At 44.0% G+C, this 16,044-nt stretch overlaps 1 protein-coding gene across 3 annotated transcripts in view; it reads right to left on the bottom strand.

The window, feature by feature from the left end:
• Nucleotides 1-16,044, bottom strand: part of RCAN2 (regulator of calcineurin 2) — a 263,986-nt gene that overhangs the window by 14,548 nt on the left and 233,394 nt on the right. For all 3 annotated transcript variants that reach the window (XM_066359281.1, XM_066359280.1, XM_066359283.1), the window contains 2 exons: nt 11,535-11,708; nt 7,993-8,164 (listed from right to left, as the gene is read on the bottom strand). In XM_066359281.1, coding sequence (XP_066215378.1) covers nt 7,993-8,164; nt 11,535-11,708 — 346 coding nt within the window. The remainder of the gene's footprint in view (nt 1-7,992; nt 8,165-11,534; nt 11,709-16,044) is intronic.

The raw sequence follows: 16,044 nt of genomic DNA, 5'->3' as shown, positions 1-16,044 counted from the left end.
CACGGCTGGACATAGGGATGTGGATGGGTTATATCATTTGCTGCTCACAGCAATCTGATTTTACTCTTCAGGAAGTTTCTCAAGGTCACTTAGCCACTCAAAAATGGAGTCTGGGTTCAAACCCACTTCCTGAGTTTTCACCATCTTCCTAAAGGAGGAGAAATGTGTCTGTTCTTGTTGGAGCTTCACTGACAGCCACAGAAAAATAAAAAACAAGGCAGCATTCCAGGGGCAGGGGACTTACTGGACACTCAAAGTCACAGGTATTTGGTCGCTGCATGTTCACAACTCCAATCCGAGAGGAGAGGAAGCACTTCTTTTCTAAGTAGAAGTGGGAAGAGGGGTTTAGAATTCAAAGAAACGTTGCCGGGAGAAAGGGCTGTTCCGGGGAGGCAGTCCTTCGCGAACGGCCTTCTCTCTGATCCCTTTGTGTGTCTGTGAGCTCACAGTTAATTTTGGTAGGGCCTGGAGGAAAGTGTTCGAGGTGGACTCGAGGGAGGGATCAATCACTGAAGAGCGACTCTGTCCCTTTTCGTGTGCCGCGGATGTTTCTGTCAAAGAACACCCTCTGCGCTTCGGTGCCAGAGAGTACAAAGAACAGCACAGACCAACCCAAATAATTCACCGGGAGTTCAAAGAACAGGCCGGTTTCAGTGACAGTCTCCACCGCTGCACGTCGTTCTTTCCGGCTGGTAGACACTATGCCGAGTGCTTTACATTCCTTAGTTCCCATGATGGCAGAGGACCATCTCTCTGTGGATGCCCTGCTAGACCACACGGCTCAGGGCAGGACGATCATCATCATGAATGCGGGATCCCTGTGCCCGCCCCCCGACTGAGTGCTTTTACATATATGAATCCTTACATCTTCCAGATGACCTTGCAAGTCGTCAAATAATCACCCTTAAAAGAATAAAAGACCCCGAGGGGTGAAGTAAATTGCTCAAGCTCACCACAAACAAGTGGCAGAGCCAGGACTCCAGCTGAGCTCTGTGGAGGCCAGAGCACGGCCACACTGGCTCCGGCGTCTGGGGACAAGGTTGGGATGGTTCAGAACGGACACGAGGGCTGCACGCCATCGACTTCCCTGTCTCAGTGGGTCTAGTATGAAAATAGAACTAGTGACCTATTTTTTTCTCTATAATAAGAAAACATTAGTTAGCCCTGCCCCAGATCAAAATAGGAAAACAGAAGGGGGTCTTGGTAGGATGGGGGGGGGGTAGCGGTGATGAGGAAGAGAGAGAGAGAGAGAGAGAGAGAGAGAGAGAGAATGCTTCTGTGATTTTGTTATAAGTGGTGCTCTATTTCAATGAAAGAAAGTTGATTTTCTGGGGCTTTCCTTCTGAAACTGGATTAGGGAAGCTATTTGCCTCCATTCCCTCCTGTGTTATTTAGGATCGAAAGTGCTTCCTGGGGACAACTGATTGGCTGAAGACCAGAACGAGTGATTGCGACAAAGATGTGAAGCCCTAGAAGGAAGGGAAGGGTGAGGAAGACTAAGGAAACCATAGCGGGAGGAGGGGGAGTCAAGGCTGACCAGAGACAAGGGGTCTCTTGAGGCTGTGAGGTGGGGCTCGTTCACATGAGGTGAGGGGAAGGCAGCCAGCAGAGAAGAAGAAAGGGCTGTTTGTCTGGGTCTCAGTGTCCTGAGCTTTCCTCCCTCACCTTGCTCTATCTTTCCTGATTCCAGGGGTCTGGCTAAGGGAACAGCTATGGGACGCACGAACGCACATGAATTTTGATCATGTGTCTTTCCTGTTTTTCTACAACGTGCATGCTTCACCTGTGAAATAAAAAAATGAAAGCATTTTATATTTCTACTCAATAGTGATTGAAGATAACTGCGGAATATATGCTGAGACAGAAACCCCCTTTAAATTTTTTTTCAGCGAAAATTCTTTGAAAGGAAATGGAAAATTATGAGCATGTATTGCAGGATCAGAAATCTCTGTCCCTGGGCTGAGGAAGGACCCAAAGAGACTGCCCTAACTGAAACACTGGAAACTGGCTGTTTTGTTCGCTATTCATATCTGTGATCAGAAAATAGCTACTGCTTAACATATATTGAGGCTTCTGTAATAGTTACACCCCATGTGCCCAAAATATAGGTGCCTGTGTATATTTTCAGAATGAATTTTTCTCTACCTTTGAATCAGTGAGCCTCAGATACAAAATTTTTCTTCCTGATAACTTGCCTGAATTAAATATATTTTCCATTTGGAGAAAACAGTATGTTTTCCAACCGGCAGAAGTGCTTTACTATGGCATGTTTTGATGGAGAAGAATTTGGGAAAAACCTAAATAGAGCAGATGTACGCAACTTGAAACCATAGCACGTTTTCAGCCTTCCTCTGCAGTTCACTCAAATTGATCTCCCTAGCAAGAGCTAAAAATAGCAGGTGGAGAAAAGGGGATAGACAATGACTTTTCATATGGCTCCCTGCAGGCGTTTTCAGTGACAATGAACATGACCTTCCAGAGCCACCCTAGAGAGCAGAACACAGGCCGGCATAGCACACCCCACCTCCGCTTTACCACCCCGGTAGCGCTGCCTACCTCTCTGGTTTGCCTCTCTCGCTGATGGGTATAGATATGCTCTTTTTGCACAGGGTTTTTTTTGTTATCCCTATTTTGTTTGGCTCAGTGGTAGAGCGTCAGCCTGGCGTGCGGAAGTCCCAGGTTCGATTCCCGGCACACAGGAGAAGCGCCCATCTGCTTCTCCACCCCTTCCCCTCTCCTTCCTCTCTGTCTCTCTCTTCCCCTCCCACAGCCAAGGCTCCATTGGAGCAAAGATGGCCCGGGCGCTGGGGATGGCTCCTTGGCCTCTGCCCCAGGCGCTAGAGTGGCTCTGGTCGCGACAGAGCGACTCCCCGGAGGGGCAGAGCATCGCCCCCTGGTGGGCATGCTGGGTGGACCCCGGTCGGGCGCATGCGGGAGTCTGTCTGACTGTCTCTCCCCGTTTCCAGCTTCAGAAAAATACAAAAAAAAAAAAAAAAAAGAACACAGCACTATACTCCCTCTGGAGTCGGGGAACAATGAGTATTAGAAAATAGACCAATATAGGGAAATAAATATTCAATTCCTTCTCTCCGCCCGGTCAAAGACCATCTTATTTTGTCGAGGTCATCACTAAATGATGGACTTCTCTAAATTCACCAGAGGGACTAATATACCTGTAGAAAGCTCCTGTTTTATGGGGGTGAGGCCTGCCCCTTCAACGAGGCAGAGGCAGGAGAATTCTGCTCCCTGTGGCCCGCTGGAAGGAGAGGGAGACACCGCGCTGGTGCGTGGACACATTTTAGAAGGTGCCAGTGAGCGGAGAAACGAAGTGCTGAGGAATAAAACGGACAGGTTGTTTTGTAGTTTTTTAAAATTTCCTTTTGCAACAAACTTGAATTTCCTCTGGAGAAATTTATTTTCCTCTTCAAGAGATCTCTCTGGTTTCTCACACATTTTTTCCTCTCCAGGACAAGGGTCAGGGTGGAGGGGGTGGCTGGGTCGGTCCTTTCAGCTTCTTGCCAGCAGCGCAGGGACATATTTTGACTTAACCAGCTGTGCAGAGTCGGGCCAAGTTACTTAACCTCTCTGGGCCTCACATTCCCAGCTGAATAAATGAGGAAAGTAACAATGCGTATCTCACAGAGTGGGCGTGAGCCTTAAATGTGATAATACAGTGAGGTGTTTAGAACAGTGCCTGACAAAAAAGTAAGCCCGATAGATAAATTTTAATCATTGTTTCTATTTAAATTTTTTTCCCTTAATTTACCTATGCTATTTTACTTTCTCGATCAGAAAACAGGACATGCAGTCATGGGGACAGTGATTAAGAACGTTCGAAATTGTGCTTTTATATTTTCCAGAATATAAACTTGTTCTGTCTGAGATGCTTCTTCCGTGTCCTGCGGTCCTGGTTTTGTTAACATAGGTAGGTAGCTAGATATGGACGGGGAATGGAAGCAAAGGGTGTGGGACATTATATTTAATACAACTTAATTTAGCTTAACTTGCTAGGAGGTTGTAGCATTTACAGGCCCATCTGCACATTCCAGGAGTCCACTGTGCTCTCGGCCCTGTGGACTCAATCCCGAGCCTCTTGGGAGGGGCCTTCCTGAGGCACTGCCAGTCCCAGCGCTGGGGGAGCAAGAGAGAAGTTCTCCTACTGGGCATGTGCAGTGGAAGCCAGCGCGGTGCCCATAGAGGCCTGTCAGTCTAGCCTAGAAGAAGGATCCGATTGGTTAGTGAAAGGAACCAATGCAAGCCTGTGAAATTTCAAAGAAACTGATTGGTTGGCTTAAAGGAGAGCTAGTCTTGCGCAGCCCAAAACTATTAAGCACAGATTTAAAAAGGATCCAACCTTTTCTTCCTTTCTCTTTGCCTTCCTGCTTGGAGACATGTACTCACCCTGCAGGGAGCAGCTATACTACATTGGCTGAAAGCCACCTGCAGACAGTCTACCAAATACAAGTGCTGAGCAGCACCTGGCCAGCCCTAAGCTTTGATATGTGCTAATATGGCGTAGCATATCTGGACTTTGGTCTTTATATACTGGGCTTATTGAAGATAAGACTGGACTTTTTCCTTGACAGGACAGATGGAGATAAGACATTGGGAACCTCTGAGGAACCTTTTATTTCAACCCCAAATTAATCTTGCTGCAACAGCCTAAGCTTCTCCACATGTGGGTCTTTTGAAATTTCTTTATCTCGATTCCACACAGGAACCACCCCTCCACTGGCATCAGTCTCAGGCTGAAACATCCTGTTAAGGGTATCAGAGGTTTGGGCTGGCCATGGTCTTTGGAAGTTAAACTGTTCTCTCCACACTTCTTTCAAGAGCCTCTCTAGAAGTTCCAGGGAGGTCTGAACCAGCGTCACCAGTGTTCCTTTCTTAAAAGACAGGGCACTGTTTTGACGCTGCTTGTCTGCACCAAGTCCTGTGCTTTCATCCTCGCATTTGTCCTCTATGAAAGGGTGTGAATAATGCACATCATTGCCTTCCTTGGGCAGCTTGAGGTGTGAAGGCACCCACAGGCTAGCGGCTTGCTGAAGGGACCCTCAGCCTAAGGACCTTCTAACCCTGCATCCCAGCCCCAGGAAGTCTTTCTTTAGACTTGCTTTTGGTCAGCATCTTTTTTTGTTTTTCAGTGAGAGGAGGGGAGGCAGAAATAGACTTCTGCATGTACCCTGACTAGGATCCACCTGGCAAGCCTACTCCAGGGCAATGCTTTGCCCATCTGGGGTGTTGCTCAGTTGCTCAGCAACTGAGCTCTTCTTAGTACTTGAGGTGAGACCATGGAGCCATCCTCAGCACCTGGGCCAACTTTGCTCAAATAGAGCCTTGGCTACGGTGACGGGAAAAGAGAGATAAAGGGAGAGAGAGAGAGAGAGAGAGAGAGAGAGAGAAGCAGGAGGGAGAGGGGTGGAGAAGCAAAAGGGAGCTTCTCTTGTGTGCCCTGGCCAGAAATCGAACCTGGGACATCTACACACCAGTTTGATGCTCTACCACTGAGCCAACTGGCCATGGCCTTGGTTAGCATCTTTAGATTTCTGCATCTCTCGTCAGTCACCCGGCTCTATCAATTTAACACTATTAGTTATTCCTCCAAAGCAAACCTCCATTCCTCCAATCACTGGAGTTGCTTTCCTCTGCTTCCATTCTAATTCATTTCCGTACTCCTGGAACTGGGGTACTCATCCCTCAACATGGAGTGAACCATAATTTGTTACTGAAATGATTCTGCCAAAGGATTAAAAATGAATTTTACTAAATCATTTTTTTTTAAAAAATGGAAATGCCAGAAGTCCTCTTGTTGGAGAAAACATTAATTTAGTGCTTCCTGGCTCAGTTTGGCTAAAGCTGTAAGAAAGAAACAATTTGCCAGTGAAGAAATTACCACTGGGCAGGCTAATAAGTCTATCCAGTCACTCATTCAATATTTATTGAGCTTCTACTATGTGCAACTTGCCATCAGTCTCCGGGAATACCAAAATGAGTACAACACGCATTCTCCCCTCAAAAATTAAGGAAGAAAGTAAGTTAAACAATAGAAAATTACCATGAGGAGAAGTGAGCATTTGTGTAAAATGCTCTGAGGAGACTGGAGGAGCTACTCCTCGTGTTGGCACCACTGGGGAGGGGACGGTGGTGTGTGTGTGTGTGTGTGTGTGTGTGTGTGTGTGTGTGTGTATGCACGCGCGCGTGTGTGTGCATGCATGCACGCGCACATAGGGGATGTGGGGCATGGCCTGTTCCTTCATCCCTGCAGCTGGAACAGCTGCCAGACGCTCAGGTCTCTCACTGTGATATTTTCAACTCAAGTGCTGGATACAAACCATTCTTCTGTGTGGGGTGAAGAAGCTTCAAGGCCACAGGAGAAGGACAAATGGCTGATAACTAACTAAAGAGAGAGAGCATCAAACTGATGTCAAGGAGTAGAGAGAAAGAGATCCCAACATCAGTCATCCTTAAAAAGCAGAAGGCCCGTGAGATTCGCTCTGGCACACGTAGGGCATAGGACATACACTTACCAGGCTCTGGGTTAGGCTTTCTGGCAGTTGTTGTGGTGTTTTAGATAACTGTCAATTCAGGGTTAGGATAAACGTTTTGCCCATGTCAGAGCAGAGCAGGTTTAAAGTCAACTGAGGCAGCCTGTGTCCTTAATAAGCCATTGGCTCTGGCCAAGTGGAGAGTCAGAAGAGCTGGATGTGACATTAGCCTCTGCCACCAAACAGCTGTGTCACCTCAGTAACTTTGTTTACCTTTCTCCAGCTCAGTGTTCTGATCTGTGAAATGGGGATAGTACCTGTTCCTATCTCTGCTTAGCACACAGGAAGGCGCTTCAGAAATGGTGGACGGTACGTTCATTTGGGAAGGAGAGGTGAGGATCATAGGTTAGCAGCTCAGTTAATGCATTTTTAACATTGTTGATAAGTTATAACTCTGAAAAGAACCCCCCTTTTCTTCTCTGTCTCTTTAAGATCACTTTATTTTTCCTCCCCTCCTCCTCCACGCCAGGCTCTGGAGGCAGTCTTTCTGAGGCCAAATTCCCACTCCACCTGTCCCCTCCGCTTCCCTCAGTCCCAGATCGCACTGGCCCCCGGAAGTGCCCTCCAGGCCCGGACTCAGCCACATCGACCGTGAAGGGGTCTGAGGCTTGCCTTTGTCTTTGCATCAAGCTCTGTGAATGTGAACTACATTATGAATTTTCTTTCTCGCTTTGGATCAAAATTATTTGAATGCATTGAATTACCAGCTCCAACTGACTGGACAAGACATTTTAGAACTTTTGGAGAAGTGGGTAGGAGATATGCATAAGAATGGTAGCTGTAGACTTAACTGTAATGGCAAGAAACTGGAAACAATCTAAACATCCATCAACCAGAGAATGGAAGCATAAAGAGTGATGGTGTGTTCACCCAAAGGTATACGATACTGCAGGAAATTGAGTGAATCCGTGACCCGTATACCAACATCGGAACAAAGAGACCATAATATTTTTCTAGTTTGAGGCTATTGTGACCAGCTTCTTGGGGACTTGGATGCTTCACTTTGACAAGCAGACTGTCTTGTGGCAGAGAGTTCCTGGGCACACCCACGACAGCTATAAAACAGGGCTGCACAGCACGGAAGTCCATGCTGGCTGCTAGAGCTCATCTCGCTTGTTCTAGGAAAGATGATTTGATTGTAGTACAGAAGGAAATCCCATAGGAATTAAGGGGTTTTTTGTTTGTTTTTTTCCAACCTTAACCTATCGGCACTGTGTCCAGAAGCCACATGGACAGACATTTTAGGACTGGTCCCCGAGTTGCTCCGAAACCACTATGAAGTCTGACGCTGCATTCTCATACATCATCCCTCCTCTGTCCACCTACAGCAATGAGTCCATTAGAAATGCAGGTGTGGCCATGAACCCGGGATGTCAAGGTTGCTAATCTCGTTTGGCTTTTCTGGGTTGCTGACACACACTTCTTTTTAAAAGGGTGCAGGGCTTACCTGGTCCTAGTTTGGCCACGGCATAGAGGAGGTCGTAGTTGAGGACGGGTGTGCCGTCGCCGATGGGCTGCCAGCCGACGGGAGGAGATGAAGGCGGTGAGATGAGAAACTGTTTGGCGGGCTGTGGTGGAGCCAAATGCAGTTTGTCTCCGTCTGTCTCTGGAGTCTGAACCTATCAAGCACAGTAAAGATGAAGGCACATGATTCATTGTGGCTCAGATGTGCCCCGTTGGTCCACTCCAGTGCCTTAATAATGACTCCTTACCACAGATCATGTGCTCAATTATCTTATTTCACCATTAAAACTGTGGATTTCAATCAACTGTTAGTGTGCATCAGAACGACCTAGATAGCTTTCTAAAATACAGATTTCTGAGCCCACTGCTGGAGTTTCTGACTCAGTAGATCTGGGGTGGGACCCAAGAGTTTGCATTGCTCACAAGTTCCCTGGTGACGCTGAGGCTCTGGTCCCCAGATCTTCCCTTCCCTCCTTTCTCCTTCCTCCTTCCTTGTTCTTTCTTTTAATTGACGTGAAGTTCACATCAAATGAAATGGATCATTTTGGAGTAGACAATTCAGTGGCATTTAGTATATGCCCAGTGTTTGCAATCACCACTTCCGTCTATATCCAAAATATCTTATCTCCGTCAAAGAAAGCCTATACCCATTAAACAGTTACTACCATTTCTGTCTCCCGCCAGAGCATAGCAAGCGCCGATATGGTTTCCACCTCTGTGGATTCACCTATTCTGACCATTTCATATAAATGAAATCATAGAGTATGTGACCTTTTGTGTCTGGCTTCTCCCACTTAGCTTCAAGGTCCATCCATGTTGTAGCATGTATCGGTATTTCATTCCTTTTTATGGTCAAATAATATTCCACTGAATGAACAGACCACAATTTGTTTATCTGTTTACGAACTGATGGACTTTTGGTTGTTTCTATCTTTTGACTATTATGAGTAGTGCTGCTATGAACACATGTGTACATGGGTTTGTTTGAGACCAATTTTTTGAAAGTGTTTGAGATACACTTTTTTTCAATGTATACCTAGCAGTGGAACTACTGAGTCAGACGGTGACTCTATGTTTAACCTTTAAGGAAACAAGTGGGGTCTTAACAGGTGAGAAAACTGACGTTTCTACAAATCACACACATTATTAACAGTATGGGATTTGAACATGGGTCAGAGGCCAACGTCTAAGTTCTTTACCCTTTTTAGTTTTTATCATATTTCACTGTGGTAAAAATACTTAATATGAGATCTAACCTCTTAATAAACTTCTAACTGTACACTTCACTGTCGTGGACTGTAGGCACAACGTTGTGCAGCAGACCCCTAGAGATCGTTCATTTTGTCCAGCTGGAACTTCATGCCCATTGATGAGTAACTACCTATTTCCCCTCCCCTGCCCCTGGAAACCACCATTCCACTCTTTGGTTCTATGACTTTGACTGTTTTAGGTGCCTCACATAAATGGTGTCATATAATATTTATCTTTCTATGACTTGCATATTTCACTTAAATAATAGCCTCAAGGATCATCCATGTTGTTGCATACTGAAGAATGTCCACTCTAACTAAAGTAATCTACAGATTCAATAAAATCCTTATCAAAACCCCAATGACTTTTTTTTTTTTACAAAAACAGAAAACGATAACTCTAAAATTCATATAGAACCATGAAAGACTACAAATGGCCAAATCAATCTTGAGAGGAATAACACCACACTTCCTGATTTGAATATATATTTAAAAGCTACAGGAATCAAAATAGTATGGCACTGCAATTTAGACAGTCATAGGAAGCAACGGAACAGAATAAAGAACTCAGAAATATTTCCACACATGTAGGGTCAACTGATCTTCAACAGGATGCCAAGAATACACAACCAGGAAAGGCCAGTCTCTTCAACAGCGGTGCTGGAAAAACTGAATATCTACATAGAAAAGAATGAAACTGGACCCTTATCTTACACTATACACAAAAATCAACTCAAAATGGCTTAAGGACTTAAAATGTAAGGTATAAAACTATATAACTCCTAGAAGAAAAGATAAGGGAAAAACTTCATGACACTGGCTTTGGCAATGATTTCATGGATAGGACATCAAAAGCGCAGGCAACAAAACCAAAAATAAACCAGTGGGACGATATCAAACTAAGAGTCTTCTACAAAGAAAGCAATCACTAAAGTGAAATGGCAATCTACAAGATGGAAGAAAGCATTTGTAAACCATAGATAGGACAAGGGGGTTAATCCACCAAATATATAAGGAACTCCTATAACTCAATTGTAAAACAAGTCAAAACTAGAAAAAACAAAGATGAATAACTTAATTAAAAAGTGCGCTAAGGACTTGAATAGACATTCCTTCAAAGAAAGCATACAAACAGCCAATAGGTATATTAAAAATGCCCAGTTCGCTTATTATCAGGAATATGTATATCAAAACTACAATGAGATATCACTTCACACCTGTCAGAATGGCTATTTAAAAAAAAAAAAAGACAAGTGTTGGAAAAAATTTGGAAAAACTGGAATCCTTGTACACTGTTGATGGGTCATCAAAAAATTAAAAATAGAAAAAAAATTAAAAATAGAACCATAATATGATCCAGCAATTCCACTTCTCTGTATTTATCCAAAACAATTAAAATCAGGTTCTTGAAGTGCTATTAGCACTCTCATGCTCATTGTAGCACTATTCAAAATAACCCAGATATGGGACAACCTAAATGTCCTCTGATGGATGAACGGAGAAAGAAAATGTGGCATATAGATAAGTGGAATGCTAGCCAGCCCTAATAAAGAAGCAAAGTCGATGTTCTTTCCACTGGACCCTCTTTGTAGAGTCCAAGGTGGAAATAATGCTTACTGACCAATAAGAGATGGGTACTTACTGATGGGACATTATAGACACTGGTTTTCTATTGGGTAGCCTCTCTGCGCATTGCCAAGAATTACCCATTCATTTTGGAATAGCCAGAATTTATTTTTGGATTAAGTAAAACACAAAATTAATTTCCATATGTTTGTAACCTTTTATCATGAATGTGAATCACTAAAGAGGTATGCAGTCCACTAAAAACTGTCATATTATAATTTAAGTTTTAATTATAAATTTGCCAGGAAAGTTAGGAGCAGTTGTGATTAAAACATTCTTCCCAACTATTAACCAGCATTTATTATGTATTTACCAAATGCTAGGCCCTTTAGTACCCAATAATTCATTTAACCCTCATAACAACAGTATGGAGTATATATCATCATTGCCACGTTACAGATGAGAAAACTGGGATTCAATGAGGTTATGTAACTTACTCAGGTCAGAAACCAGGCTGTTAAAGCCTCAGAGTTTGTTTCTAAACCTCCATACTGTCCCTGCCTGAGAATCATGATATAGGTTTACTGCTCAGCAGACTAATGATAGACTACAAACCAACATGCAAGTAGAGAAAGAGCTCCATCTACCTTTTTAAATAGCAAAAAATAATGCAGGGCAAGAGGATTAAGTTTGGGAAGAACCACCTTACCTGTGCGAAGTAGAGTTTTAACTTCTTCCCTCTGAACTGGGTTTCATGCAGCTCTATCCTGGCTCGGGCTGCAGACTTGGGGTTGCTGAAGTTTATCCGGACGCGTCGGAAACTCTTAAACAGCTGGAACGTCACGCAGTCATCGTAAGTCCGGAACAGACCCTCAAATTTTTCCTGATGAAAACAAACACAGAGGAACATCCATTGATCAGGTGTCTTACATGATGTCTGATCTGATAAAAACAAATAACCAAGAAAATGAACAGGTGGCTACCAATATAAAATTAAAACAGAACCGGTCATGTATTTCTTTTTTTTCCATCTGTTGGTCTGTTACCAGGTGCTAAACATACCTGTGGATTCAGTTTAAAAAATCCATAACCTGCCCTGGCCGGTTGGCTCAGCGGTAGAGCAATGGCCCGGTGTGTGGAAGTCCCGGGTTTGATTCCCGGCCAGGACACACAGGAGAAGCGCCCATCTGCTTCTCCACCCTTTCCCTTCTTCTTTCTCTCTATCTCTCTCTTCCCCTCCTGCAGCCAAGGCTCCATTGGAGCAAAAGTTAGCCCAGGCACTGAGGATGGCTCCATGGCCTCTGCCTCAGGCGCTAGAATGGTTCCTATTGCAGCGGAGCAACACCCCAGAGGGGTTGAGCATCGCCCCCTGGTGGGCATGCTGGGTGGGTCCAGGTCAGGCACATGCAGGCAGGACTCAGTCCGTCTGCCAGCCTCCTCCCCCACCCCCCGACTTCTCACTTTGGAAAAATACACACAAAAAAAATCCATAACCTGGTTTCAGGGATCCATAGACTATAAGTGAATGGGATTTAAAGTGTATAAAACACCTGAGAATTATGCAAAATATTTAGTAAGTTTTTGTGTGCAGGTGTTTCCCCCCCACCCTTGGGAAAGAGATCATAGTTGTCCTAAGATTCTGAAAGATATCCATTATCTCTAAAATATTAGAGCTATTGAGTACAGTGTGTGGCAGACATTGTTAGTGATTACTGATCTTGCACTTTTCTTGCCTACTGATATTGGTGCCCACATTCCCCAAGCCCTTCTAGTCAGACAGTGCCACGTGATCATCCTCGGTCAATGACATGTGTGCGAAAGGCAGGATTAGCTCTTGAGAAAATGTTCAGTCTCTTTCTCTGAAGATGGCATGTTCTATGGTAGAGCAGTTAGAAGCAGAATTCTCCTCAGCCTGGGTCCCTGACTGTATGGAGCACAATTATCTTTCTCTCTACTCTCACCTCATCCTAAGGGTGACTTTGTCTTGAAAAGGAAAATAAAAGGCTCTATTACATTAAGCCACTGAGATTTAGGGATTATTTTATTCCTGCAGCATAACCAAGCCTATCACAAAACAAAGCAATCATTTAAAATTTTCAATTCAATGCAATTTGCAATTTAATTGAACAAATCTCTATGAAACACTTCTTTGTATAATGCATGGTCTCTAGGCTTTAGGAGAATACAGAGATGAGCATTGTTTTGCTTCAACTCACAATGAAATAACAATCTAATGTGAGAGGCAGACAGAGACACAAATAAGAGAATGCCCATATGATTAGGAAAAAACATAAAGAATTAAAAAAAATTTATATATTAACACTATCTGTCTCTTCTTAGCTTCAAAAAGTCCTTATTATAAGTAACAAAAGTAACGCATGCTAAGTTACTGAGTGTTCTTAATGAAGAAACTGCCACTAAGGAAGTAACTTCTCTTAAAAAAAAACAAAACTCGATTCTTTTATTTCTACAGTAAAAGATATTTTTCCATGAGTGAGTACAAGTGGGACTGAAGATGAACAAAAAATGAGATTCATTGAATTTTGATTTGAAAGGGACCTAAGGGGTAATTAACTTTTCCCTCCTCACCTCTACCATTTTACAAATCAGGACCCTAAGCTCTGAAGAGATAAGGACCTGGCCATAGTCACATGGCCAATTAGTGGCAGAGCTACGACTGTCCAAAGTCCTTGTGACCCTGAATACAGAGAAAGCTTTCAACTACAGCAAAAATGACACTGCTAGGTTGAGAGGAAGAGCTGGTTGCTCTAATGAGAGAAAGAGATGGAGAGCAATAAGCAGACTCCAGGCTCCTGTGTGACCACATCTGAGAGAATCCACCACAGGCGGGCGGGGCTGTAACGTCAGTGACTCCTGAGGTGACCTTGTCGCAGACCTGACTCAAGACCCCGGCTGTAATCCTTCCAAATGCTGTTGCCCATTTCTGAGATTCCCCAGAGGGTGACCTCTACAGTCCCTCCATTTCTGACACTTGTGTCTGTACACGCTCTCTTTTATATGATATCTATCCAGTCCAGAGCCCCAAGAATACACTCACAGCAAGTTCTGTTTGTTTGTCTCATGACATCTATGGAGATTTGAGGGGTTCTTTCTCTCTTTTTCAGGCTGTGTTCCTAATTCCCTTCCCCTATCAAGAGCAAAATGACAGTCTTTCCTTGTCTGTTCCTTGGCAGGTTTTTGTTGTGTTTTTTTTTTTCATCTCTCAAGCCTTGGGATCAGCCAACTCCCAGACCTGGGGCCTGAACTGCCAGCCCAAGGGCCTCATTAAGGAATTCTTTCCCAATAATACCATGCTTTCCTGAACAGAAATCCCGGTGAACCAATGACCAATGAAGTGACACTACTATGAGTTGATGGTTCTCATCTCTTTCCCTTCCTGCCTTTATCCCTCTCAAGAAAAAAATAGTAATTAAATAAAAAGAAATCCTGGTGAATGGAATGCATTCTGGTCCCTAACAACGGCAGTAGTCTCAACTGGGCAAAGCACAGCTAGTGGTGTGATTAATTTGGGGGACCTCAGAGTGGAAGGAATGAAAAAACTAAAAGCTCTTATGACTATATTGAGCATCATCATTTTTAGGATGAAACCCTTGGGTCCTCTCTGTGGCTCTATATTATTCCATTTCCAGTTTGGGAGCCCCACCTCCCTCCCTATCCCCACCTTTAAGATTAAGATAAGATGGGGGTGGGGGTAGGTGCTCTTGTCCTTTGAGTCTAACTCACTACTTTTCATTCTATATTTCTCCTTAATGCCACGGGCCTCAGTGGTTCAGAGCTGTCTGGCCTCAAGGACCTGGCTCAGTAGAAAGGCACCAGGAGTTCTGGCTTGGGCTTAGGGCCGGGGAGACAATTAACGGCCCTGTGCCGCCTCTGATGAGAGGCTTCCGCAGATGTCAACAATGACTGTACTTTTTTCTCACCTGCTGCTCCACAGAGGTCTCCAGGCAGCTTTTCCATCAAGCTGGAGCTGGCGAACAACAGAGATTTCACTGATTTCCCTTATTTGGGGCTAAGGCCCACAGGTCAAGAGCCCTTGACCAAACCTGGTATGCTGCCCAGAGCTTAGAGGCCAGGGTTCTCACTGGACTATCTGGGGCCCAGACTCTACAATGATAATACTAATAAACAGAGAACATTTACTTGACATGTTCTCTCTGCACAGCTCTTTTGGGAATTGTAGGGGCAGGCGGGCATGGGGCCAAGAATTAAGGACTTGCTGGCCATCTCGATTTTTCTCCGTAAGTGACATGACAAACATTTCATTTGCTTAGAAAATAAGATACCAGACCAATTTGGTTAGAGGCAGACAGAGCACAGCGCACCTGCCAGACATACCCTGGGCCAAGATGTAGCCTTAGGCAAAACAGTGAGACGAGCAAAGCCAAGCAGCGGGGTCTTCCACCTGCCCTCACAGAAACCTGTGGTGTTAATGCTCAGGTCACCCCCAGGCACACAGAGATATTTTGCTGTCAACCTGCTTCCAGTTTCCTTCAGTCTGGTACTCCCAATCCAATAAATCTCTCATTTCCTCAGCGATTAGTGTTCCTCGTGGCCACTGGTTTAAATAAAGTTTTATAGCAGTGATCTCAAACTTTGGTCTCAGAACCTTACTTAAAAATTACAAAGGATCCTAAAAAAACTATTGTTAATGGAGGTTTTATCTATCAATGTTTATTATACTAGAAATTAAAGCTCAGAAATTAAAGAATATTTATTCATAAATCCATTAAAATAATAATAATAAACCCATTATATGTTTAAATAATCTTTTTGTGAAAAGCAACCTTTCCAAAACAAGAAAAAAATTTAGTAAGAAGATTGGCAGTTTTCAATCTTTGCAGATTTTTATAATTTCTAACTTAGTAGAAGATACCTGGAATCTCGTATCTGCTTTGTGTATTCAATCTGTTAACACCAGGTTGTTTTGTCCACAGGGTATGACAAAAACTTGGCTTCACCCAAACACGTGGTTGGAAAAGGGAGGAGTATTTTAATAGACTTTCAACTAATTGTGAGTATTCTTCCTTGATACATCAGTAAAACTCAACAAGTGTTCCCTGGCCGGTTGGCTCAGCAGATTATCAGCCCAGTGTTTGGACGTCCCAGGTTCGATTCCCGGTCAGAGCACACAGGAGAAGCAATCATCTGCTTCTTCACTCATTTCCCCTTCTCCCTCACTCACCCCTTCCCATAGCCAT

The sequence above is a fragment of the Saccopteryx leptura genome, chromosome 1, assembly GCF_036850995.1.
Source record: "Saccopteryx leptura isolate mSacLep1 chromosome 1, mSacLep1_pri_phased_curated, whole genome shotgun sequence".
Lineage (NCBI taxonomy): Eukaryota > Metazoa > Chordata > Mammalia > Chiroptera > Emballonuridae > Saccopteryx > Saccopteryx leptura.
This window is presented reverse-complemented; position numbering and strand designations above follow the sequence as displayed.